A 27,649-nucleotide genomic window follows, 5' to 3' on the forward strand; every position below is an offset into this window, starting at 1 on the left:
TAGTAGTTTTAACTCTCATGCACCATGCAAGTTTTAGTTGTAATCGTGATATCCTAGTTGTCTTTCCGCCCTTTGACGACAGGGTTTTGTAGCATATTTAATATCTATTTTATTATTCAAATCTTCCATTTCAATGTCAAATATGTTCTCGTCACGATATGGCTGAAATAGTGCCGATGTGACGTCACATATTAACTGACCCACTCAATTCACAATATTGATTTCATTCAATAACTCTCTTTCATAACACTTTCTGAAAGAACTCCATTTGATAAACTATACCATTCCAGAACGTTATATTGATCTGAAGAATGAACTAAATGATTTAGAAAAATACCACCTTTAGAAGATCTGTCAAAATAGTGTCGATACCCAAGTAAAGAAATCAAGGTTCACTCAATTCACTACGAATCAGCAATACATGTTAGCAACCTGTGAACACGTGAAAGTTATCGAGTTACATAATTCTTAAACATAAAAGGTGGGATATAGATTTGATATTGACATTTCCTACACCACTATCCGTTTAATCTAACTTTAATCATGTTTCCTCGAAGCTGAGTAACCTGCAACACAGGTTTACGTTTATCACTAACGAACTGAAAATCTCTGCAATGGATTGACTAACATTGAAACGTCCTCTTTTTATTGATAGCATGTGATGAGACGTACTCCTGTTACCTAAAAAATGATGTCGTGTTAAACGTCAGCGTAATGTTGCCCGATCGGTGAACAGGAACTGTTTTCGACCGCAGTGTAGAGCGTAGAGATCGTTTATCCTGCGTGAGCGTTTGATCTGGCTGGAGGTTAATAATATCCGGGACGTTTTCGACTAAACTAGAGTGAGCAACACAATCACAATATGAGTTGTATGAGTATGTTTCTCCTGTCGCCAATTCTGAACAGCCGGTGTTTGTAGGATATGATCCGACCACCATTGCCGCCAACACCTCGTTTCACCACTATAAAGCAATATACGCATGTTTACGATGTAATGGAGATAGCGCAGCAGGTCTGACATGTGGTTAGGGAAGGATTTTGTGCTTTTGTGTTCTCCCTTTACTCATGGAACATCTAACGCCACACAGTATCTTTCATTTATGTACATTGCCAGTCTGGTTTCACCCTTGATTCACCATTTTGGTGAACGGTTGGCTCTGTCAATGGACGTCCACTGAAACTCAACAGGTAAGCGCAGACGTGAAAAGGTGCATGGTATGTGCATCAGTCATATTTCAGAAGGAACAAAGAAGCGTGTGTTCAGTTATTGCGATGGAATAACACATGCATCTTGCATCATTTCCTCAGTAAGGCACAATATATAATATTGCGAGATTCACCGTCCCTCTGATTACAGTTTTCAAGTGCATTACTAATGGCGATCCTTGCTGAGAACAGTCGTGTTTGGAACATCTTGCGACGTATGTTTACAGACTCCCTCCCACACAAGACATCGCCCATCCCTCCCACACAAGACGTTAATGTGTGTCTTTTTGTCGGTTGAAAGAATCTCCTTTGAGAAGCATTTAGCTTTAAATGCCCTTTAAGTCCGACATCACCGTACATGTGTTCACTAACGCATTACGGAGAAACCTTTTCACTTTTATCTGCAGCAAAATATGTATTATCCGACGCCTCAAGTGTTGTTGTAACGCTAATCCCGATAACGCCTTTGTGATCATGGATTAAGCGTGTTTTGTTTGCATTTGGGACTGGCTGCAGTTATTTGGAGGGCATTGTGAGGAGTGTCCGGTAGCCTTTTCCAGTTGATGGATATGGTTCTTCCAAAATCTGCATGTTACTATAGGCAAATTCTTTAAGGAAAAAACTGTTTTAAAGGCATTCACTCATGCTTGTCTTTTATTGTCAATTCTTAACAAACGACCTGTTAACTCAAAAAGATATTGAACTGGGAAACAGGTTTGATTATGATTTGATGATGAAATATTGTAGAGCGTAAGTACCAAATAAAACATTATCACCACCTGATTTGATTGTATTCGCCTTTCCTCTTCATCTCACGGGATGTGATCCGATTTAATTCATATTAATTTTCTTTTTCCTCTTGTGAACAGCCCCAGAGCATTTTTACTTTACACGGGATCGACAAAGTGACATGATGCTGACGGTAATTTGACTGAAAACATGACTTTCATGAGCTCTAGCTAACTACAGACCGTGACACTGGACTTCAGCCTGCTAATGTCAAGGCTCTCTTTGTGATGTGTGAACATGCCAAAGAACTTCCTCTCAGTGTAGACAGGTAAATTCCCAACACCTAGGAGGCAGTCCATCATGAAAATACAGAGGTGCCAATATAAATTATGAGAGGGCATTCGACATCATGGCCATGACATGAAGGCCAAGACTTACACTATCAATGTCTGTAATACCGGCCTGAAGTCATCACCAAAACAAATATAATCCTGTTCTGACAGTAGCATCATCTGATATTTTGTCTGTTGAATTATGTATTTCTTTTGAACAGCTGACGTGCTACTTGCACCACTGTTTCACCAACTGTCACAGTGTGAGATCACGCCCAAAGAGAATTTGGTCTTCTTACTCGATTTAGCAAAAATATTCTACAGGCCAGTAATTGTCTAGTATATATTCTACAGGCCAGTAATAGTCTGTGAATGATCTTTGAATGTTTTCCCACGTGTTCGACTATTTGAGTAAGGTCTGTCATGAACCTGTAGCCTGGTTCTTTAATCCGGATTTAAAGGCAGTTTGTCAGAAATGAAAGACTATCGATGACATAGTGTTCAGTTGGGTTTGTTCTTTGTCGGTGGATTCTGTCTTGGCTGTAACATATATTTCTCATTAAGAATCAATAACATTACATCCTTATTTGAATCCTGATTATAATCACTCTGTGCTTTGGTTACTGTTTGTTTTGAACTGACGTATTTGGCATTCCGGCCCTTTCGCGCTTTGTACTCTGTCTTAGACCATGATGCATTACTATCACACATAGCATAGAGAAGTTGCCTAGAGAGCAACGACGTCTATTGTAACCAATGACAATTTGACTCATTGTCGCCCTGAATACGCACATACATTTATGAGCCAGTGTTTATACTGAGTAAAAGCAGAACTTGACCACAGCGTTTAAATGAACAAAAGATGTTACTATAAACATTCCAAATTTGAATATATTGGATAAACTATTACGTAATATACTAATGAAGTGAAGGCACATACTATCACGTACCCTATTATCGTTCTGACGTCCTGTAAATTATCTGTGACCTGATTAGAATGAGGATAGTAATCTATGAGTGCCATCTTGAGATGGGCAAACTCTGTGTGTCTGTCTTGTCTTTAGGCGCAAATAAATCTGCTTCGTTCTGTGATACTTGCAGATGAAATGTCCTTTACGTTTACGGTTAAATCCACGCTAACACATGGTGCAGGACAGATGCACCATACACCGTCCGTTGGAGGGTGGTGGGGTAGCCAAGAGGTTAAGGCGTTCACCCCTCAAGTGAAAGCCCCAGGTAAAGCGGCGTAAAACTAAACTCACAGTCTGTATATTGTAACAACAGCTCTGTTTTCCGGTGTCTCCGTCCTGCCTTGAGGAATCTGTCTTGCATAAATTAGGTGCATGTTTCTTGTTAACCACAAGGTCATGGCAACAAAGTTTTTGTAGTCATACGTATTGGAATTTATTGTGATTGGTTACCATCTAAACAGACGTACAAAAGACACTTTACACCCGTAATCTCAAAAATAATTTGAAAACCCATAAAGTAAACTTGAAATCTGTTGTCAGTATGATCTACCAAACGCATAACATGTGAATCATTAGCCCAAACACACCAACTTTTGTACTTTTTGTTTTGTTTTTCTTGGGTGTTTCTCGAAATTCATGTTTATTAGTGACTGTGCGCAATTCACGAACTAACGGAAACCTGTTGTCAGTGCGATATATCAAACGCATACAATGGGAATCATTAGCCCAAACGCACCAGCTTTTGTTTTTGTTTTTTGGTTTTTTGGGGGGCTTTCTTTTTGTTTTGATTTGCTTTTGATGGATGTTTGTCGAAATTGATGTTTATCAGTGACTACACGTGCAATTTATGCACTAACGGTACGAGAGATTTCAAGTTTACTTTATTGGTTTTCAAAATGTTTAAAAAATACGGATGTAAAGTTTCTTTTGTACGTCAGTTTGCTTGTCGCACTTCAAAGGCAGATATTACATATTGGTAACGCACTGGAGCAATGATTACCAATGTATTGTTATGAAGAGTGTCCGACAGTACATCTATATGCATGCGCCAAGCGATGTTTATGTCTGTCATGAATGTCTTGTATGTGTTCCAAACGCTCATGAATAAGATAAGAGTGACCTTTAAAACTGTCTTCTTACATGGTTGTAGGTACTGGACTTAACAAACGGAACGGGAAAATGGCATTATTGTTAATTATGTCTGAGTAGGTATATATAAATAATAGTTGCAGCTATTCCGAAGGTAGAATTGCCAAAGGTGATGCATTATGCATGCATCCCTCCAATAGGGAATAGCAAATGAATGTCAAACAACGTAGAAGAACGGAATCCCAGTGTACGTTACATTTGATCTCTGTTGAATAAAAGGTTGATTGAAGTTAGAGAACTGTTAATCACACAAACAATGTAAATACTAGAATAGAGATAGCTAGAGCATGTACGACAGGTACATATTAATCCAATATAAAGTCAATACAATCCGACTCGGTATTATCAAATTTACGTTAAATTCAGATGTTACAAATTGTCCAAAGTGCATAACATTAAAGGCCATGTCAGTCTATAACTAGAGCTAAATTCTGATAATGATGATGATATGTATTCAGTGGAGTCTGAAGATAAAGAATATACCTTTAACCCGCGTCAAAGAGTTCTCTTTTGCAAAGTAGTAACTTCGTTGTATTATCAAATTGCGTAATGCTTACGTAACCGTGATGACAACTGAAGTGATGTCGCATCAAAGAGGGGATGCAAATTTCGTATTGACAAACAACTTTCAAACGACATATTTCTTATTTTCAATAATCATGGACACGATTTGGCGGTTAGCCTCGATGCCATGTGAGGACATCCATGATACTTCAGACCACTGAGTGAACAGACTGCATGAATGGACGTCAAGTCATTTAATTTGTTTGGTCTGCAGTCAGAGGGAGCAGGACTCACGTTTCTACAGCAACAATTTAGGACAAAATAGAAATACATGTAGATATAAATTTACGTAACACGTGAATACATGTAACTATATATAGTATATGTCTGCTCTTATGTGCTTTGATACATTTTGTTAAATCATCGAGCGTGCAAGAGAAATGACTTTGGATGATTGTGGGAGCATTAAATAATGTGCAGTAATGTGTTAAGCTCCATTTTCAAAGTGAACACAGAAAGCGCTAACACCGTGCTGAATTCTCCATCATATCTCAATGTTAGAAGAATGAAGGATCTTTTTACTACTGTTAATTCTCATTTAATCATTTTTTCTGAAAGAAAATACCTCTGATTTATACGTTTTGAAAATGAGTTGTAGTTAGATTGTTACTGTAGTTCGATTGTTAGTGGCTATGCCCTCAAAGGGAAAAAAGGTAGATCACAAGAGTACCAGCAATAAACCAACAAATATTAGTATGTAATATTAAGCCAAAATGGTGATGGCAATGGGATGCCAGAATTGAATAGCGTTGGGATGCTAGAGCAAGGTGTCAGGTTTGGGATATAAGATGTTTAATGGTGACCACAGTGGGATGCTAGAGCTGAGACGGTGATGGCACTAGGATGCAAGATCTCAGACGGTGACTAGAGTGCCTGAACTGAGACTGTGACGGAATTGGGGTGCCAGAGTTGAGATTACGACGGGATGCTTGAGCTGGGTGGCAGATAAGAACGGTATGGGATACATGGACTACACTCCTTTGGAGCTGCATGGGTCGTTTTCATGAACGCAGTAACTCATATGAGAGCTTCGCTAATTTAAAGACCGTGTCCGTTAAACAAGTACACTGGGTGTTTGTTGTATAGTATAGAGATATCGTGCTATGAGATAAAACGGTAACACTACCATGAACAAGCTCTAAACTGCCCATGACAATGACTTCTGATCTAGGATTAATGTACAAAGGTGGCTCTCATGCTACACTCTCAATGTGTCTAAAGGTGCTCAATGGTTCGTAAAAAGAACAGTCGCCATATCGGCACTAAACTGACTTGAAAACCCACAATCTTTAATCTTTGCGTTGGTGTGTGAGGAAGGAATGTCGTGAAACAATATCATCTAAGCTATGGAGAATCTCACCCGAGTGTCCTTTGATGTCAAATATATCATCACTAGTTAATAAAGTAACAAATATCAACGAGTGTTGATATTTGACATCAGAAAACGCGATATTCTATTTATCCTCAAAATCACTTTTCATTAGTTTGAAAATTGTACCTCCCTGACAACAGTACTCCCGTTGGACTGACATTAGCATTGTCAGTCCATTGAGAGTCAATGTTGTCCAACATGAGTCCAAATGACCCCTCCTTAAAGATACCGTATGACCTCACACAAGCAATTTCGTCTCAGGAACACAGTTCTGGATAATATGTTCTGTGTTTTGCCACACGTAAAGAGTTCATGCTTAATCTGGAATCTAATTGCTGCACTGTCGCAACGTGTGAGCACGTCCAAGACGTTTCGGGCGTCTTATTCGATTTGGAAAAATAATCTTCAAGCCAATTTGTCTTGTTACAACTCTGTAAATGTTCTTTGGATGTTCTGGTGTTTCCACGTGTCCAGCTTATTTGATTAAGGTGTATTCCTAAACACAAACACTGTGGTGCTTTACTAAGGGATAAAAATCATTTGGCAAAACTGAAATCCGATCGATCACATAGTGCTGTGATTAATGACTCACGGAGAATGTATACAGTCCTTTATGGTCGATTCTGTCTTGACAGGAACATACATTTTTCATTAATAAGTAACTCTATCAGGGTCAAGGGCTGTCACACTGCATTACGTCCAGATTTGAATCAAGATGCATTATTACCGTTTGGGGTTACTATTTGTTTTGACGGATTCATTTGACTTGAGCCTGCGCGCTGTACAACCGCGATATTATACTAATACACAATGCCCAGTATAGTTGTCTATATCGATATTTATTTTATCTCACACAAAAAGTTCGTTTTCTGATTGACTCAGCGCTCTTCATTATTTTCGATCTACCCCCATGGGAATGCCGAACTCATTTGGTACATCGTGTTCGTAATTCTAACATAGAACTTTCTGCTGCTGTTGTTTATGGAGAATTTCGTGAAGTATTTGTGATTAATTTGAATACTGTAGCAGCAGTTTTCCATCAAAGGCATATCACAATACAATATATTGTAAGCGGACCGTGGTAATTGTAACTTAATATTATAATAACTTACAACTACTTTCGTTTTACTGAAGTATTTTAACAGTCATAGATGATTAATATACGTTTACCACCAGAATTAGTTGCTGGGTCTGAGGCTTTGCCTTGCAAAGTGTGCAATGGACACCCTCGTTTCCTATTTCAGTGTCAATTATCAACATTTAATACGTGCTTTCGTCCATTTTAATCAATCACAGCTGCTACCATGTCTCCAGAAGAAATGAACAAGAGAGGCAATAATTACCTCCTTGAACTGGTTTGAAAAGCTATATCGGTTACCACACAACCAGTATTCGCAGTTTCTTGACGGAACACCAGAACTACATCCTCAGAGATTTTTGCTGTGCAGCGAAGGTGATTCATCAACTACATTTTAAAAGATCCATTAAGGTCACTTCTGGTTTCTCTTTGCAGAATATATAACATGTTCTGAATGCGGCAAAACCCTCTCCTTGCCACCCCCCCCCCCCTCCCCCAACACACACACACACCACACACACACACCGTATTTCTCAGTGTCTGTCATCATGTCCATCTCCCCCAACACACACACACACACCACACACACACCACACACACACACACCACACACACCACACACACACCACACACACACCGTATTTCTCAGTGTCTGTCATCATGTCCATCTCCCCCGGTTCTGAGCTTCACCATGGTAAATGAAATGCATTGACTTTAAATCTAAGATTTCCAAAGAATAAGAATTCACTCATATCTAAATTGAACTGGTCTTAGAGCTTGTTTCATCGCAGTCCTGTAAGCAGATAATATTATCTATTGCAGTTTGAAAGATGGTGAATTACATACATGCAGTTTGACGGCACCAGTTAATATAATTGAACTTGATCCTGGACTGAGTGACGGCTGGGATTTTTTCATTATCAAATTATTTGCTTCCTTAAACACCAGTGTAAATTTACGGAATTAACAAGCTCAAGGTAGTCTGGGGGAAACGCAGCATTAAAAGTTGGCGACCTTTGGACACAAAAACGCCCACAAGTTACAGATTGCTGGAACTTAAAAAGAGCGATGCAAGTCTGATATTTACGTTTGGTTTCGTTAAAACTGACATGCCATAGACGAACTGACGTTCTCCCCAAAGGAGTCATACATATGACACTATCCGCTTCTCATGATAATAATAATGTGGATACTTATGCATAGTGCGCAACAGTCCATACATCAAGTATGCTCTACGCGCTGCACATTATTACCCTGACGAAATTGTACTTTCAAAGCTGCTACTAAGCGCTAAGCGCGACCGTATTGGTCCGTACATCGGCTTTTGCAGGTGACCATTTCAAACAGCTCGGTGTACTGAGTGCAATGTGGACGAAGTGCCATGCCTAGGGACACAACACAGTATGAAACCCAGGTCACAAATTGTGGTGTCTCCAAAGGGATTCGAACACAGGCATTAGGCGTGAGACGCAAGCGTGCTAACCACTACATCAATGTGCTCCGTGATAGCGTAATCCCTAATGTCTAATGACATTGACTCGTGTTTAGCGTTAAGGTGCCGACCTGAGAGAGTGGGTGAGTTGCGATTAACGCCGTTTTTATCAACATTCCAACAATATCACGACGGGGACACCAGAAGTGGGAATCACCCACCCGTGTCTTTGACATGATGTTTAACCCCTGGGCCACTCGACCGGCCCGTGCAGCTGCTGGAAAGGGTTTGCCAGAAACTGGATCTCGACCAAGAATGGATATCTGCTGCTGCTGTTGGTACCGCTTCTTCTCGGAACAGTCTTTCATTGTCAGAAACTGATTTAATTACCCATCGTTCTACGTCATGTCCAGCTGCACTAATGTTATTATCGAGACCAGAGTCACAGCACCATGGCCAATCCTGACAACTGATGGTAGAACAGCGTTCTGTCGGGTCTTCCACATGACGAGCAAGCGCTCTAACAACGAGGCTACCTCACCGCCCGTGAGCGATCTGAGAATAGGGCATCCGGCCTTACTATTTTTGTATCTGTCACAAACGTTTGAACAAATTTAGCCATTGGTTGACTTTTGGTGATTGTGTTAGTCGCATTAAACAAGAGGCTATCCGTTCCATCAGAATGCGTCTCATGCGCCGAATAGTCAACGAACATTTAGGAGTTAAACGTACTGTGTTGGGAAATTAGGTGAATGTTATGCAGAATTATAGTCCCGAAATTTCCTTTGGAACCAAACGCGTAGCGTAATTGAGTTGGAATATTTTCATAATAGACGGTAATATGATAGTGAGTTTCCCTAATGTTTGCGGAAGACAAAGCTCATAATTGCAATTTTTCGAATTTTAACAAATGATTTTCAGCATTTACATCACGTCTGTTGTGTTGATATTAGCCGCTGGTGGTCAAGCTGAAGTAGTGCTGTATACGTGTGCATTGAATCGCCGTGAAATCAGACCAATCCAAATTAATACCGTCTGATTTTGTTGACTGACAAATTAAATTAAAGCACTTCAGGCAGCCATGGTAGAATTTTCATTAGGTTAGATTTCTGTAAGCTCATTATTTATCTTATGATACCAAACGAGAAGTTGTAGTCGTTAGTTGTTCTTCGAGCTTACGAACGGCTGAGCTATTCACGGTGTATGACTATTTCGTACTTTGGTCGTATTCTCAACATCCATGAATTTTTTAGACGAAGGTGCCTATTTAAAACATGTTTTTTACCAGCTTTTGTAAGCAAAATGAACAGAGATTAGAAAAGGGTTCTCTCGCTTTTATCAACTCATTACACATCAGATTAACAGTGTATATTAGCATTCACGTTGACAGACTGTTGTAATGTGAGATAAAATAATGATTACTCCCAGGAAGTGGAGTATGACGGGATGGTATCAACATGGCTTCTTCCTAGACAACCACTCACTCCCAGGTCTAGGGATTCTGATCCAAGCTACTACACAAATGTATTGGCAGGCTGCAGGATGATGTTCTTTGCTATTCATCTCGTGTAATCACGAGTCTTGGTGTTTGGGAAAGGACTTCCTACATCACGAAAACAGAGGTTCGTTCTCTATGACTTACATTCAACGAGTACACAAACTGTGGTATTGTTTAATGTGTTCATGCATCTCCTTTGGCAATGAATCTGCGTCATATAGCGTGTGTTCAAATTTGACAATACCCCTTTTTGCGTTTAAAAAAATGAAGGTGATGTTGTGGGAGATTCATTACCACTTAGCGTTCACTATTCAAATAGTAATGCATTACGAATGCCGCTCCGTGATGACAGGACGCCAGCGTTTGAAACATATTGTCCCCTGAGCTCATGATCACACACTCCGTCCCACACAAGACATCGACGTGTGCTGCATATTCTCAGAATCTCCATTTGTAAACATTCGGCAGAAAGATGCCATCAAAAACATTTTCAAAACCGCTGTACGTCTGAGTCTTCATGCAATACAATGAAACTTTCTCCCATTTTCATCGTTCGGAGGATATCCTTTGTCCTTCGCTTGAAGTGATGGTTCATGAATCTTACAGAACAGCTCTGGCAAACAGCACCTTTGATCGTGATGCTTGAGTAAATAGAGGACATTTTAACAGTCATGCAACACTGGCCTGGCTCAACCTGGTTTGCACGATCGACAATGTGTGTTCCCCATGAGGGCAGCTTAATGGATTAGAAACGTCTGTATTGATAAGCTGTATAGTGTCTGAGGTCGCAGATTAAGGGCGTTCAGTATGTAATGGGAACTAATCAGTGTACCAAAAGGAAATGGATTTCTTACTGCTACACTTCTCGTATATTTGACCGATAGAGTACTTACGTTTTGAACTATCATTAAGGTATTACAAAGACTGTCTAAATTGACGCTGAGTGACATTTCATGTAAAAACACCCTGAAAATGGTTTTTGGTTGCTTGAACAATACATGTATTATTACATATTTCGTATTTTGACTTCAAGACCACCACTTCCACAGAAGGAGGTGTTGTTTTGTATGGGTACAAAGTTATAAATGGATAGATCCTTCAGGATAGCTCTAAATGGTTCATCTGTTTAACTGTATCTTATCGAGGTACACAGTTCAGGGTTTGTAAAAGTCAGTGGTTTTACATGAGCTCAATGAATGCTATTGTAATTGGAATATGTTGACTACTTCCCCACTGTTAGTAGGCCTGGCCTGTTTGACCAACTCAAGTTGACTACACGAACTCTAGATGATGCTAATATCTGTTCTCTGAAGAGGTTGCGGTTGCATCTCTTCACTCTGAATGTTTCCCATGTACCATTTCACTCCAGATGTTGCTAGTTTGCCAGTTCACTCCAGGTGTTGCCTTTCTGCCTGTTCACTATAGACGTTGCAGATGTACCCGTATGATTCGAATGTTTCGGGTGCACCTGTCATTCCAGATGTTACCTGTGCATGTTCTTTCTGGATGTGACTAGTATACGTGTTCGAGTACATGGTTGACCAACCACGCCGCTCGAACAGACTAATCAGTAATGACAATGTAACATAGCTTGTGACAACGAGATGTAAAGAACATTCGTTTGCTTGTTTACCTTTTGTTGTACGATACGTGTGTAATCGCAGCTACCTAATATGTTATACAATTGTCATGAAATGTTAGTGAAGAACAAATCTTGTTTCAACCATCATATCAAATTCAATTAGACAAATTCGACATTCGACATATCTTGAACCTTGTTCTTCGTTTGAAGAGAATGGTTTTAAGACAAGATAGGAAACTTCATATTTTCCATTCTTCTGATGGTTTCAGGTAATCAATTCCAGAGTACAGTTACGGTCTGCTAAATGTTCTGTGCCCGTACAGGGAGCAGCAGTAAGTCCTTCAGGTCTGGTGTTATGTGTGCGTATTTTGAGTCTGGCGGCTGCGTTCTGAACACGTTGTAACTTGTCTGTGTAATGTTGCTGTAGTCCATAGAGTAGACTGTTCCAGTAGTCTACACGTGAAGTGACAACTACATGGTTAAGCATTTTACCGATGTTGTGTCCATGTAAGTGCTTATCCGTCTGATGCTCCATAGATCGAAATATGCAGATTCACAGATGTTACTGACGTCATGTTCCATGCTTAATGTTGAGTTGGAGATGACACCTAAATTTTGAGCTTGGCTTTCTGGCTGAGCAAACATTTCCAGTTTGAACTATAGGGACCAGGGACTTTGATTGTCTCTGGAGCTGATGATGAGAATCTCGGTTTTGTTAACGTTCAATTTCAGAAAGTTACTCGTGGTGTTGTGAATTGTTATGATCAATTATTCACGATACATTTATTATCATAATGCACCATTTTATAGAGAGATTATGAAACATTTTCACGCATTATTGATAATAACAAATGTGTACGTGTTTTGTCAAGTTACATCTGTGATCTTCAGTATTCATCATTATCTTCTGTTTCTTTTTGGACATGAGCTGAGGCAGTCAAATGCCACTCTGCAGATATCCCAACTGTCATCTCAGTAGCCATCCCATGTCCATATCTTTTTACAGGACGTTTTTCACAATACAGTACTTCACCTTATTGATTGAGTACAGCGATTTCAGTTTGGACAGTGATGCCTTTTCTGATACGTTTTACTTAATTTAAGACAGATCAGTCTCTGAATAGACGTAGTAAGTACTTCCGTATTTATTGATATTAACAATATAATTTCTTATAACAGATCACCTTTTACAAAACATTGTTTTCCTCACTTTCCTCTTTGTTTGGGCAATGAGTGAGTGAGTGAGTTAATATTTGACGTCACATCGGCAATATTTCAGCCATATCTTGACAAGAATATGTTTGATTTTGAAATGAAATGTGCATACACCATAAACATCTGTAAAAAGGACAGAAAAAAAACTAGAATGTCACAGGTTCAATTTAAAACTAGTGTGTAAAGTTAAAACTAATGTCACTATGTGGACAATACAATATAAAATACGGGACCACGGGGATTTACAGTGCATTTGCTCCCTGCATGGACCCTAGCTGGATTTACATCATCCCTTCCGCTGGTAGTAATTTGGGAAATCTAGACATACATTAAAAGACATATATTCTGCCATTAAAAGTCTGGAAAGTTTTAATTTACTTTGAATGTTTGTGGACTTACGCAATTTCTCCGGAGGATAATAAGTTTACAGTACTTTAACCTCCTTTGAGGATACAGCCACTAACAAGCACAGTTATGAATTTAAGCTTCCAATACTAAAATATTTATCTATTTACAAGTCATTTAACAACTCTAATTCCTTTAAAAATGCAATGATTAAATGAGAACTAATATTATCAAAAACTATCCTTCATACTCGTAGTTCGGGATTTGAAATATGTATCTCTTGTGCTTGTGTATGAATTTAAGCTTCCAATACTAAAATATTTATCTATTTACAAGTCATTTAACAACTCTGATTCATTTAAAAATGCAATGATTAAATGAGAACTAATATTATCAAAAACTATCCTTCATACTCGTAGTTCGGGATTTGAAATATGTATCTCTTGTGCTGGAATATTCAACACAGTCAAGCAAGATATGTTTGCGCCACAATCCTTGGACCCATCTGTAAATATGGATGTTTGGGAAATTACATATTGTTTCACCCTTGGCTTATACAACTGAACTATGACATTTTCTGTGTGTCCTTTATGCCCATCTCCATCACAGGATCATTTGAAAATGAGTGTTTGCAATGTTTATTGTATATACGTGGCGCCAGGCTATGCTACCAGTCGCTTTGACGTTCTAAGGGAAGGGTGACTGGAATCATAGGGAATTTACAGCCTTTCTGCTATTACATAGTTAAGAGAACATCTTCGTTCCACACAAGTTACAATATTAATGCTATGTTACAGGTCTTGAAGTCATTGCCTAATCAAATAGATTCATTATTTGAATATAATCGTCTACTATCCAGGCTATTAAATTATAGGTTTCTTCATACTAAACAAGTTAACGTTTTGCCAACAATCATATTACCGCCGTGTCATACTGTGGGCACGTCAAAGACGTTTTGGTCTTTTTATTCGATTTCGGAAAATAGTCTGCAAGCTAATTTGTCAGAGGTACAACTCTTTACATATCCTTTGAATGTTATTTGATTAAGGTGTATCGTTAACCACAATCACTGCAGATGATTCTGGGATTAGGAGCAATTAGGTTAACACTGGAAGCCGAACGATGACGTGTTGCTGTGATCAATGACGTGTGGAGAAAGTGTTCAGTTCTTTGTGGTCTACAGCGGTCGATTCTGTCTTGACTGGAACAAATATTTCTCATTAATAATTAACTACATCATGGAAACGAGTTAACGTCACACTGCATTAGATTGACAACTGAATGAAGATGCGTTATCACTTTGCTCGGGGTTTCTATTTGTTGTGTACCGATTGATAAAGACTGATTAGAATTGATAGATTGAGTAAATCATGCTCATATCGTGATACCATTGGTGTGTCGTCGCTCTATGTGCAAATGCGGATTGTGTTGTTTTCTTATGCTATGATTGGTCATAGTATAATTAATGTCCCAGCGTGAAATACATCCACTATGCACTGTTCACATTCTTACTTTACGTAATGACACTCCACACACACTCCAAATAAGCTTTACCTTGCAAAGCATGCATTAGTCACCTTCGTTCCCTATTTTAGTGTCAAATTTCACCGTTTAAGAAGTGTTTTCATTCAGTCTAATCACGAACAGCTCTTCTTCAAGAATCACAAGAAGGAACAAGAGAGGCAGTGACTACATACATTCTGAAACAAAAGCACTTTGACCACATACTCACACAAAGTATAAGTCTGTCTGTCATTATTACATTCTCTAAGCGCTCTGTACGTTCGTCTTACTCGCCCTGACACTTACATCCTTCTGCCTCATTATAGTGTACAGTCATTCAATGATGCATTACATACGTGCTAGTTAATGAAATAGATTTGTGAAAAAAAATGTGAATTCCCCAATTATACTAACACATCTCATGTTTGATAATTACAGTCGTCTGAAAGCTTGTTTTATCTTTGATTAATAGACTGATATTGATCGTGAAGTATGAAGCGACAGTTCATAAGAATTTTTTTTCATTTACAAATAACTTCCTTCCTGGAACATCAGTCTAAACGTTCAGATTTCTCAAGCTCTCGGGAAACGCAGAATTAACAGTTGGTGAACTCCACACCTATGAACGACTTTGAGTTACAGATTTCTGGAACTAAAGCAGCGACAAAAATTTGATATTGACATTTCAGTTCGTTAAGGCTGGCGTCAGTGACAAAATGTAGTTCTTTCCGTCCGACTGAATCATATAAGAGTATCCGATTCTTTTCATAGCTCGCAATTAGGCAGACACTTGTTACATAAAACTGAAGAAGGGCATCGTGATTGTCCGCGTCAAGTTGACCGATCTGAGAATAGGGACTGTCTTAGGCCTTTGTGTTGAGATCATTTTGGATGTTTTTCTCAAGCGTTTGATTTTATTTGGTCATTGGTTGTGCTCTGGAGAATGTGTTGGCCTTAATTTCTAGCATCTATCAACAACAGTTATATGATCTGCAGGAGAGTGTGTCTCATATCCCTGTTAGACAACCGACATTTCCCACAAGGTCATAGTTCTGAAACTCGAATATAAAAAAACGGGAATAACCGGATAAACGTCTTACGAAGAGTTCTTAGTCCTCGCATAGCTCTTGTCATACCGGTATGTCTAGTTTGAATGAATGCATTTCCAATTTGGTCCTATCCCCAGCGTTCAGAATACAATCAAGCACGATCTTGCTGAACAAGGGTTGGCAGGTGATTAATTCAAACATGCTTATGGTTTAATTCTAAACTAGTGTCCAAAAGAAACGATGCCCCTTGTTTGCAACGACAAAAAGTAAAAAAAGAGAACAATAGACACGGTTAAGATTGGTGTTATTCTTTTGATAAATATCTGTAAAAGAATTCATTTCAGTCACATTTGATCACTGACTTTGACAAGACTTTAAAGATGGGTGAGATCGAAAAATGAACATTTCCTTAGAGCACTAATCAGAGAAACTATATGAAATATCAATTGAAACGCCTCAAAGTCAAGTCAGTAGCGGGTATGTCCACCGTCAGCCTCAATACACGCCAGAGCACGCCTGCGGACTGATGACGTTGGGAGTGATGCGTTGCCATTCCTCGAGAAGACATCGTTCCAAGTCCTGAACGTTGACTGGAAGCACTGTGTCAATCTTGCTGTGAAGTGGCCTTGCATTGTCCTGTTGGAAAATAATTCCACGAGGTTGTTGCTGAAGAAAAGGCGCCACAACAGGTCGTAAGATGTCATCACGATAACTTGCGCATTCAGATTTACACGAATTACGAATTACAACTCTTCGGAAAATAAGCTGCCGTCGATTGTTTCTGAAGATGAGCAATCGGACTCGCCTGGCCCACATCAGTCTGTCGTGCCGATATCGAGGCGTAAGGAGCGGCCCGCAGTTGGGATGACGGGGCCGAATACCATACTGTCGTAGTCTGCTGTAGACAGTCTGTCGACTGATCCGGTGACCCAGTGATGTAGCCACCGTGGACGTCGCTGTTGCGGTGCGGTTCCTCGGGTGAATTACCAGGATGTAACGACCTTCACCGCGTGTGGTTACTCGTGGTCTTCCACTCCTGGGCCTGTTTGACGTGTGACCTCTCTGTCGTAGCCGCTGCATCAATCTGGTGATGGTGATGCGTGCGTAGCCCATCCTTCTGGCGACGTCGACGTGTGTCGCTCCTTGCTGGATAATTCAACTGCTCTCTCTCTCTCTGGCTGTCAAACGTGGCATGTCTTGTGTTCTTTTTGTTGCTGTGATATCAACGGGGAGACCCTCCGTTTTATACAGTTTTTATGCAGAACATGCTAGAGCGAGAAACGTCTCAATATGGATTGGCACGTTTTTGTAAAAAACAATCACTTAGTAATAAACTAATTTGAAACAAATGGTATCGTTTCTTTTGGAAACTAGTTTATGTCAATAAAATTAAGACAGAACTGGAAGGGCATCCTTGTTTTCTATGGACCCTTTGCCCATAAAATAATGATACTCGTAGCAATACCTGCAATCAGCGTTCCAATTGGCAAATGATCTGGCAAACTGTGGGATGGATGTTCTCTGCTATTCATCTTGGTTCACACATGATTCAGAATTTTGGGAAACTGTTGCCTGCATCAAGAAAAATTCCGAAATGATCTTGCATCATATCACTTGTGCTCATTCTTAGCAAGGGAACACCACCATAAAACCAGGGATCATTAATTGTCCTTTCAACAAAATAAAGCCGACGTAGTGGAGGATTCACTGCCATTCAACATTGACTATTCAAACACCAATGCATCAGGACTACCGATCTTTGATGACAGCCCCTGAGTTTGAAACTTAAGGTCCCTTATTTTCACACATTCGCTCCCATACAGGACATCGATCTGTCACAGTCTCGACTCATGTTGTCAGAATCGCTTTTTGCAGCTATCCCTTTTAAAAAAAACGCTTTCAAAACAACTGTACATTTGATCCTTCAGGCATTACAACGAAGCGTTCCCACATTTTTATCGTTTGAAGAATATTGGTTTTCCTTTGCCTCAAGTGTTCATGAATCTCACAGAACGGTTCTGGCAAATAGTATCTTTGATCTTGGTGCTTGCGTAAATATATGACATCTAACAGCCGTACGACACCGCTCTGTATCGGCTTTGTCTGCGAGATGGATATTACGTGTTTCCCTGGAGTACGGATTGTGGCATTAGGCGACTTCTGTATCGCTAACCAGGATAGTGTCTATATGGAAACGGATTAACCACATTGTGTTTGATTTGGAAACTACTGTCACCTTTTGTTTGTTTGACTAATAGAGTTCTCACAGAATGTTTAGAACTATAAATAAGTAATCATAATGATTATCAGAAGTAACGCTGACATTTAGTGTAAAACGAATTGCAAAGGGTCTCGCTTATACTATTACGATCGGATTCATAGTGGTACATGTATTAATCTTAAGGCAGCATGTCCTTGGGTGGAGGGTTTGGGTATAATTTCATAATTTGTTTCAGGATAACCCTAAGTACTGCATCTGTGTGGGCGTTTTAATCATCTTGCTCTGGCTCTTTCATGACCAGATGAAACGGGAAGCGTGGAGATAATATGTTTTTCCACTGTTAGTTTTATGGTCTGTTTCACCAACTTTAACTGGCTCTACCAAATCATGGTTTTAAAGAACTTCATGGCAGAAATCCCCGTGCATGTTTACTCCAGATGTTGCTAATGCTCCTCTTCGCACCAAATGTTACAAATCTGCTGCCAAAGCATTCCATGGCGGTACTATTAATTCTGGAATTGTGGTTGATCGTTGTTTAATCGGATATGAAATACCGGAAATATACCAAAACGAAATCAAGGTTTGACTGTAAAATGTACATAATCATGGTATTTTAATATGACTCTTTGTGAAACGTGGTTGGTTACGAATGTCTCTCAGTTAGGCGAACGAGGAAATGGGAACGGACCATGGCACAACGAGGACTTTCTCCAGCACGTTTACCTTTTTGTTTTGCATGTTTTGTTGGTACTTATAAACCTTGGCACAACGAGAAGTCGAGGACTTTCGAGAGAGCCCGTATAGACAAAGTCAGTTCGAGTTCGGAACCAGGAATCTCTAGAGTGTCTTCAGGGATGCCTAGACTGCACAGACTGGGATCTTTTTCTCGAAAACCATGATGGCATCAATGAACTAACGGACGTAGTAATGGCCACATAAACTTCTGTGTTGATAACGTCATTCCCCGGAGAGATATCAAGATCTTCCCCAACAACATGCCTTGGGTAACAAAGGAAATGACACGCCTGCTGAATGACAAAAAGAGATCATTCTGTGCCAAAGACTCAAATCTGATGAGATCAGTTCAGAAAGATATCGTGATTCAAACTCGGAAGTGTAAAGTGAAATACAAGGAGAAGGTCGAATCCTAGTTTCGTGAGAACAACAGTCGTCAAGCATGGCAAAGCGTTAAAACTATGACTGGCAATAACATGGTAATCTTTTATTATGGATTGAAAGCTTGTTAGCCCAAAGATCACAATTCGTTAATTTTAATTCTGTTATCTCATCTACACTTGTCAATAATACTGGAGCTCCCCAGGGTTGCGTCATCTCGCCCGTGCTTTTCATTTTATACACAAATGATTGCACAAGCCACCATTCCGATTACCTCACTGTCAAATTTGCCGATGATGCGGCTCTTGTAGGTCTGATCACTGACCATGAACTGCATTACAGAGACGAAATCCGGAACTTTGTATCTTGGTGTAAGGACAGTTTCCTCTTGTTTAAAGTGAAGAAGACAAAGGAACTTATTGTAGATTTCAGGACCAAAAAGGATAAGGTTGAACCTGCTGAAATTGACAATACCGCTGTTGATATCGTAACAGAGTATAAATAACTTTGCACTATCATTGCCAATAAATTATCGTGGAAAGCAAATGCAGATTTTATCATTAAGAAATGCCAGCAAAGACTACACTTCATCCGCATACTGCGACTTTTTAATGTTAATCACCACATCCTCTCATGTTTTTATCGTTGTTTTGTTGAATCTGTTTTGACATTCTCGTTGCAGGGTTTCTATGGCCTATTATAATATTGCACCTTGTGTAAAATGTTTCCTCCCATGAGTAATCAAGCATAGCTGGACACATTTTCATCGTATGAGCAAGTGGCACGATATCAGTTTGGACAGTGATGCACTTTCACACGTGCTTTGTTGCAGAACAATCACTCTCTGAATTGAATCCTTCGCTGTTTCTTTGATATTTTCAATATGTGCGATGCTAAATCCTAGATTAACGGATCGGTATATCATTTTGTGTTTTATTACAAATGTACGAGGGTATTGTTTTTGGTGTATATTTTGCCATATTTCTTCTAATGTTTCACTGATCTTACACATTCCAACTGCCTTACTTCCTCAGGTTTATAACCCATCCCTATTTGTAGAATTTGATGAGTTTTTAAAAAGTCTTAAAATCTTTTTATGCGGTGTGAGTAGCCCTTGCGTGATGTACGTGAAATATGGCCTCTGCTATTGGTCCCCCGTGCAAAACTCCATCGCAAGGGTATTTTGAGATTCGTGTTGATGATGCCCGTTTCATTTATGTGTTGTCTTTAAAGACAATATTATCAATCTCAAGACTTTCTTGGGGACACGATGGCGTGACGCTGAAAAAAACATAACAGTATGCAGTGTCATGTCAACGCCACAGCAATAACAAAAAACATCTTCACATTACGTGTCGACTGTTGCCATCCCATGACGTATGATCTGTTCAGGTTGGTGATCCGTTTCCCGATATGATTAGAAGTTGTTCTCTTCGCTGGCAAAAATAACAATTTGTTCAAAATAAATGTACATTAAGTGACACATTGTGATCTACTGAGCTCCGTTCTGCACCGCTTGTGATGAAAGAATCGCTGTCAATCATATCTTGCTTGACAGTGTAGAATAGTCCATAACAAGGGATGAATATTTCAAATCACTAACTATGAAGTATCTTTTGACTAATAGCAGTTCTCATTTGATTATAGTATTAGATGTGTTATCTGATTTGTAAATAGATAAACATTTTATGATTGGAAGTTTGAATTGGCAACTAAGATTGTTATTTGTTGTATCGTCGAGAGGGGTTAAAATATTGTAAACTTAATTTCGTCCCGAGAGGGTGCGTAACCCCCAAACATTCGAAGAAAATTACAACTTTCAATTGTTTTAATCGTAGCATATGTGGATTGTGTATGACTAGGTGTGACTAAATTGCTGGAAGCTGAAGGGATGATGTAAATCTAAATACAATATCGTGAACTCGTCCGTACTGAGGCTCTATTATGGGGCTAGGCAAATGAAAATTTACATGAACAGCCTTTTCAGAGAGAGCACACTGCTCCCTACTGGCCAGTCCCTGTTTCATACCCCTAATGTTACAGGTATCGGGGTTAACAGTTGGCTCCATAACATCGGCTGGAAAGATCAAACCTTCCTTTCTCTATGTGCACATGCTATTCTATTCATCCCTAAGGTAGTGTATTCTTTGTTGTAATATATCAAGTTATTTCGACTTTATTTGATGTCGTGACTAAGTATTAGAGTATTTAAGAGGGGACTACAATAGAATTACAATGTCCAGATAGAGAGATGAAACTAATTTGCAACCATTACAATATGACCACTGATAACGTTATAATATGTAATAGGCTATAGATCGCCAGCAACCAGCGCTTTTTGTCAATCCACTCGGGACCTTGGGACTTAACTATGCTGCCTGCATCGTACCCCAGCTGGATTTAAACAATCTCTGAATAATGCTTACTATACTAGTGATGTTCTCGAGGATAACATTATAACACAAACGCTAAAATATGTGTGTGTGCATGTGTGTGTGTGTGTGAGTGTGAGTGAGTGAGTGTGTGTGTGTGTGTGTGTTTTGGGGGTTTGTGTGTGTGTGTGTGTTTTGGGGGTTTGTGTGTGTGTGTGTGTGTGTGTGTGTGTGTGTGTGTGTGTGTGTGTGTGACTGGCAACATTCAGAGGTTATGATGGTAAAATCTGTGCAGCCATAGCACATGTGTAGTACTCCTAAACGTTTGAGAACACCCACATATATATAAGCTTCAACGTGGTGATTCCATTTATACCATAAGTCAAAAGCAACTCTTGGTGCTTTTAACGACAAGTTAGAACACGTAGAGAAGCAACTTATCCAAATGTTATGAGTGTGTATTTTCTGTATGTTTTTGTTATTAATTAAGTAACAATTATTATTGGGTCACAGCGTTTAGTGTTTTGAATAATAATTATGATGGGTCACATTTCGCATAATAGATGATCCGCATTTTTAGGATTCAGGTTTTCCGGGAATTATCTGCCCTTCACTTCCTGTTTGTTTACTTCCGGGAGGTTATTCTGGGGCATTCTACGGTGTTGGCGATAGCCGTAGGTGCTCGTACCTTAGGGAAATGACTGAACATATAATTATAAAGGCTAGTTGCCGTGTTGTGAGGGACACTTTCACATTCATTCACTGGCGTATATCAACATCAAATCGCTGCCAACGGTTTATCCGTCAACGCCTCATCTACTGCTGTCAGACTGCTCACTGTGTTGCATTGTGCATGGCTGTTTCTCATTCACACTAAGACTTTGATGAGTTTGCTATACTATATATTTTGTGACCCATTGCCTTAAATTTTGTCACTTGTATTGTATTTGCAATCGATATTGTGAAATTGACTTTTGACTTTGTATAACGTGCTCTCTCGTTTCTAAATGATATAATATCTGAATGTTATAAACTTGTTCTGTTTTGCTGGTTCACAGGGATTTCTTACATTGTTTGTCACAGTTCTTAACCGTAACACCAATATTCGTTCAGTTTGAGTGAAATAAAACATTGTCAAAACAGCGATAAACAACGGTGATGGAACACTCGAGTACTATGCTTGATTCCAACACCAAAATACAACAGCCTATTGCATGTGGAAGACAGACGTCCAATGTAGCTTGTGGCAACGTTTCCTTCATAAGAAACTACTAGCAGCATTGAAGCCTTACAACGCCTTCACTGTGCAATAGCCAGACCAACGCAAACGTTTATGTGTCCACAAGAGAAGCAGGGCCATTGCTTGGTTACATAAGAAGTGTTGCTCAACGCCCTTATCATTTGGTGTCTCCTACTGTCATTCACAGACAGCGGGACAGGTTACAGGTCACTGGTAGAGTACAGAACTGGCTTTCTCTCTGGAGGACCCAGAAAATCATCAAGGGCAGATTGCCGATGTGTTGTCCTCCAAGGACGTTGGAACCGATCCACAACTGCCAGTGCCCTGTTGCCACAAGCTGCATGGGACGTCCGTCTTCCACCTGCACTAGTCTGTTGTGTTTGGGCGATGGAATCAAACATAGTGGTCGTGTGTTTCTGTACCCTTGTTTTTCGTTGTTTTTGACAATGCTTCATTTCACTCAAACTCAACGAATATTGAATCAGTTGATTTACTGCATGTTCTAGCATGTCGTTTAAAGTGCCCATTCAGCACACAAAAAGCTGAATTTACATTTGCTATATAAATGACTTCGCCACGTTTAAGTATATGCATATGACATCTTAGGGATTTCCCATACTTTTTGCTTGTATTATATAGCTGCAATTCTTAATTCCCAAGCCATATAAGCTGAAGGATTCGCATCTCCACATTTGTGAAGTTACGATGGTACCAATATAAATATTTATGATGTAGAGCAACAGTAAAGCAGATGTAATTAATCGTCCTATTTTCTGTCAGATGGCTACGAGAACCGCTGTGTTCTACAGAGTGACGCCACACATTACAATACAGATTCTTTTATTACAGTCTTGAAGTCTTCACATGATCAAATAGAGTAATTTGCGACAAATGACATCATCTGATATTCTACAATAACATGTTCTAATGTGTTGTCCATGAGATAACATACTTCTTTAAACTGAAAAGTCCAAGTATTGCTTGCAAACACGTCCAACGACGTTTTGGTCCACTTCTTCGAAAAACGTAATAAAAAAACGAGCTAGAACTCTGTAAATGTTCTGTAAAATTTAATGTTCTCGGGGCCCCATGTGTTGAGCTCTTATGATTACCCACAATCACTTTAGAGATTTAATCTGAGATTAGGAAGTATTTAGTCAGAACAGGAAGCCGATTGACGATATAGTGCTGTGATCAATGACACATGGAAAATGTGTTCAATCGGTTTTGGTCTTTTCGGTCGTGGAACATTTTTTTCCCATCAATTATATATTTTATCATAGCAAGAGCTATCGCCACGCAACATTACGCACAGAATTGAATCAAGATCATAATCATTTTGTTTAAGGGTTACTGCTTGTTTTGACCATATTGATTTGACTGCCACTTTGTCGGTCTAGAACCGCGATGTATACTGATATACATTGCCTGCCATTATTGTTTCTATGGTAATGGCATCTCTTCTGATAACTGATACGATCACTGTCAAACCGTGCATACACCTGTTAATCCTTTCTTATACTGAGTTAAATTATAGCTTGAATGTAAATTCTACACGAAACAAAAAGTTGTCAATGAAATTGTTTTCTGTATTAGATGGTTAGAGCATCAAAAGTCAAATGTATTGGACTAACTGTTTCTTAACAGACCAAACAGACGCCAAGACGATGTACACAAACGCATCCCTTATTTATAGTCTCCGTGAGAAACCTGATTAGAATTAAGGATCCAGGGAGTGAATTGTGTTCAAAGCGTGCCTTCTGGACACGGATGTCTTCTTTGTCTTAGACTGGCTATGATACTCTTGCATTCAATTAATCTCGGAATATCTTTCCGCTGATGTATTGAAAAGTCTTTCTTGGAATAAACATGACGTTGCCTGATACGATATTGTGTTTGTCTGTGTTTAGTAAATGTTTAGAAGTGCCTCTCTGCTGTCTGAAGGCAAGGCGCGAACCTTACCAGGGCATATTACCTACACGCTGAGCCAGTCGTTGCGAATGCTTACTTCAAGGCATTGCAGTTGAACTGCTGTCGCATAAAAGAGGAGACACAAGTTTGATATCGATGTGCAGTACTCAAACGGGTCGAAGCTTGGACCGTAAAGACATCCTTCTCACGATTTAGCGTTTAGCCTCGACACCACGTCAACACATTCATGATACTTCAGACCACTGAGTAAACAGATTGCATGAATAAACTTCGTAAAGTCATTCAGTCTCTGAGTGGGTATTTGATATTCATTGACTGACCTATGTGTTAGACAGTTGTGTTATTGTTTAAGTGCCACATGCATACAGAGTAGATACCACCAGACATTAAACGTATATTCTTATAGGCTGTAATATGTAACAGACTAACTTAAATAAACATCCTAATTCATTTCGTACATGTTTCAACAGCGACAAACTGAAATGATTTCTGTTCTTCCTAGTTTTCTCGTCCATTTTAAATATTTTGAGTGCCTCCACCCCAATGTTCTTCTCATTATATAAATAATGTTCATGCTGTTAAAGGTGAAACACTATTTGAAACGGCGTCTTTGAAACAAGGCGTGAAACGCATCCATGCACCATGGTAGTCGTAATATAATCTTTTAGCTACATGTAGAATCAGTGCTTCAAAAAAATAGTTGGAACAACAAATGTAGAACTGTCAGTGTTTGTTTCATTGTACTTCAACATATGTCATATTTGGGATTTCGCTTTCTTAGAAAAGTACAAATTCTAGTACTTTTGGGGGGTTGAGTACCATCCTTGTACTTCTAGTTATGTTAATCTAAATTGCCAATACTTTGTATATAAAAAGAAAACTAGCACCTCGATAACAATTTCCACAAAGCTGCCATATATTTGTCAGCATTTCTGTGACATTAATCGTTTTAAAATTTGAAAATATAGGGTACAGCAGATGGAGAATGAACTTGCATGATAAACAGCTGAAACCAGTCTCAACTGTTAAATAATGACTTTCATATTCAGATAATATCTTCCTTACACATCAGTCAATATGTTTTGAGATCCACAGTTGAATTACCAGACTCTCACTAATCCAGGGTATCTCAGAATTAGCAATTGGCATCCTGTGGACACATGACACATGAAACATGGCCGTCATCAACTTACAAATTTCCTAAACATTAAAGCAATGATACAAATTTGATCTCGATATTGACAGCGCCACCATTCTCTTCATCTTATTAAGTTTAATTGTACATTCTGAAGCTGAGGAATCTACAACACAGGTTTCCGTTTAGAGCTGACAAGTTAGTGACGAAGTGAAAGTCTCTCCAAAGGACTGAATAATAATATCGGAGTATCTGTTTCTATTGATCCATGGCGATTACATGCAAACTTGTTACATGAAAGAAAAGTAAGTCGTGTTTCGCGACAGCGTCGATTTGACTGATCTGAGAACACGGACTGATTTAGGCCCTACCCTGGGGATTATTTGTCCTTCAGAACTATGATCTAATTTGGTGTTAGTTGTCCTTTGGATAATATTACTTTACAACATGTTAGCCTTAACTGCTTGCATTTAGCATCAAACCAGAATCAGTTGCATGAGAGTATGTCTCCTTTCCCGAGCATTCAACCGTATGTTCTCTGTAGTTCAGACTACTGCAAAAGTATTCTACTTACACTCAACATGTAAGCAAATATGCACACGAGCAACGATATTATTGAATCAGCGATCACCACCGATGATCTTGCGTCATAGAGTGTGTTCAATTTTGGTCAAGGAGTACCACCATAAAGCATGGGATGATTTCCGTTATCAAAGCATGTGCTCCGAAATTCAGTACCACTTTGCATTCACTATTCATATGCCAAATTGAATGCATTATGAATGCATTGATGATAAACCCTGAGGTGAAACATCCTTCCCCTTATGTTCGCACAATGCCTCTCACACAAGATATCGGAGTATGTCTATTTTCAGGTTGCATAAAATCCCATCTCGGAAGCATTCATCAAACAGATGCCTTTTAATGACCTCCTTTCAAAACCGCTGTACATCTGAACCTTCAGACTAATAACTCAACGAAAGTTTTCCCCACATTTATCGTTAGACGAATATTTGTGTCCCTACGCTTTATTTGTTGGTTCATGAATCTCACAATGAAATCTCACACATAAATGCTTTGATCTTGATGCTTGAGTAACTGTATGACATCTACAGCCATATAACATCGTTCTAGACTCAGGGACCTGTCTGCAAGATGAGTGCTACGTGTTTTCCTTGCATGGCATTTATTTGGATTAAGCAGTTTCTGTAGAGAGAGAGTGCCTATATGATCGCGGATTATGCGCGGTTTGTTTGCATTGAAGGCAGATCGAAGCACTTAGAGAAATATGAAGAAAAATATTATATGAAGAAATATTCATCTAAAAAGAGAAGGTTGGTAATTTGGCCACTTTTACGCTACGTGTACTGGAAATGAAAAAGGGATGTTATGCTCTCCTATTAAGTATAAACCACCATGTGCTAAGGTGAGGTGTTGATTTGTATGAGTATCGTATAACAAATGAAAAGGTCCCTCAGAATAACCACAAGTAATGCTATTAGTCATGTTATTATTGGCTGACACAGTTCAGGGTTCCTGCAAATCCATGAGCCGTATGAGCGTAATGGAAATATGATGTTTTCACACCTTTCTTTTGACCATCTGGAA

At 39.2% G+C, this 27,649-nt stretch overlaps 1 protein-coding gene across 1 annotated transcript; it reads right to left on the bottom strand.

The window, feature by feature from the left end:
- Nucleotides 1–16,520: 16,520 nt before the first annotated feature.
- Nucleotides 16,521–17,138, bottom strand: LOC137279013 (uncharacterized). The gene has a single exon (XM_067811499.1). The coding sequence runs from the start codon at nt 17,136–17,138 to the stop codon at nt 16,521–16,523; it is 618 nt and encodes a 205-aa protein (XP_067667600.1).
- Between the last annotated feature and the right edge of the window lie 10,511 nt (nt 17,139–27,649).

Source organism: Haliotis asinina, chromosome 3 (assembly GCF_037392515.1).
Source record: "Haliotis asinina isolate JCU_RB_2024 chromosome 3, JCU_Hal_asi_v2, whole genome shotgun sequence".
NCBI lineage: Eukaryota > Metazoa > Mollusca > Gastropoda > Lepetellida > Haliotidae > Haliotis > Haliotis asinina.

Coding starts and splice junctions, on each gene's coding strand:
- LOC137279013 (XM_067811499.1), bottom strand. CDS start 17,138: ATGGGCTACGCACGCATCACCATCACCAGATTGATGCAGCGGCTACGA.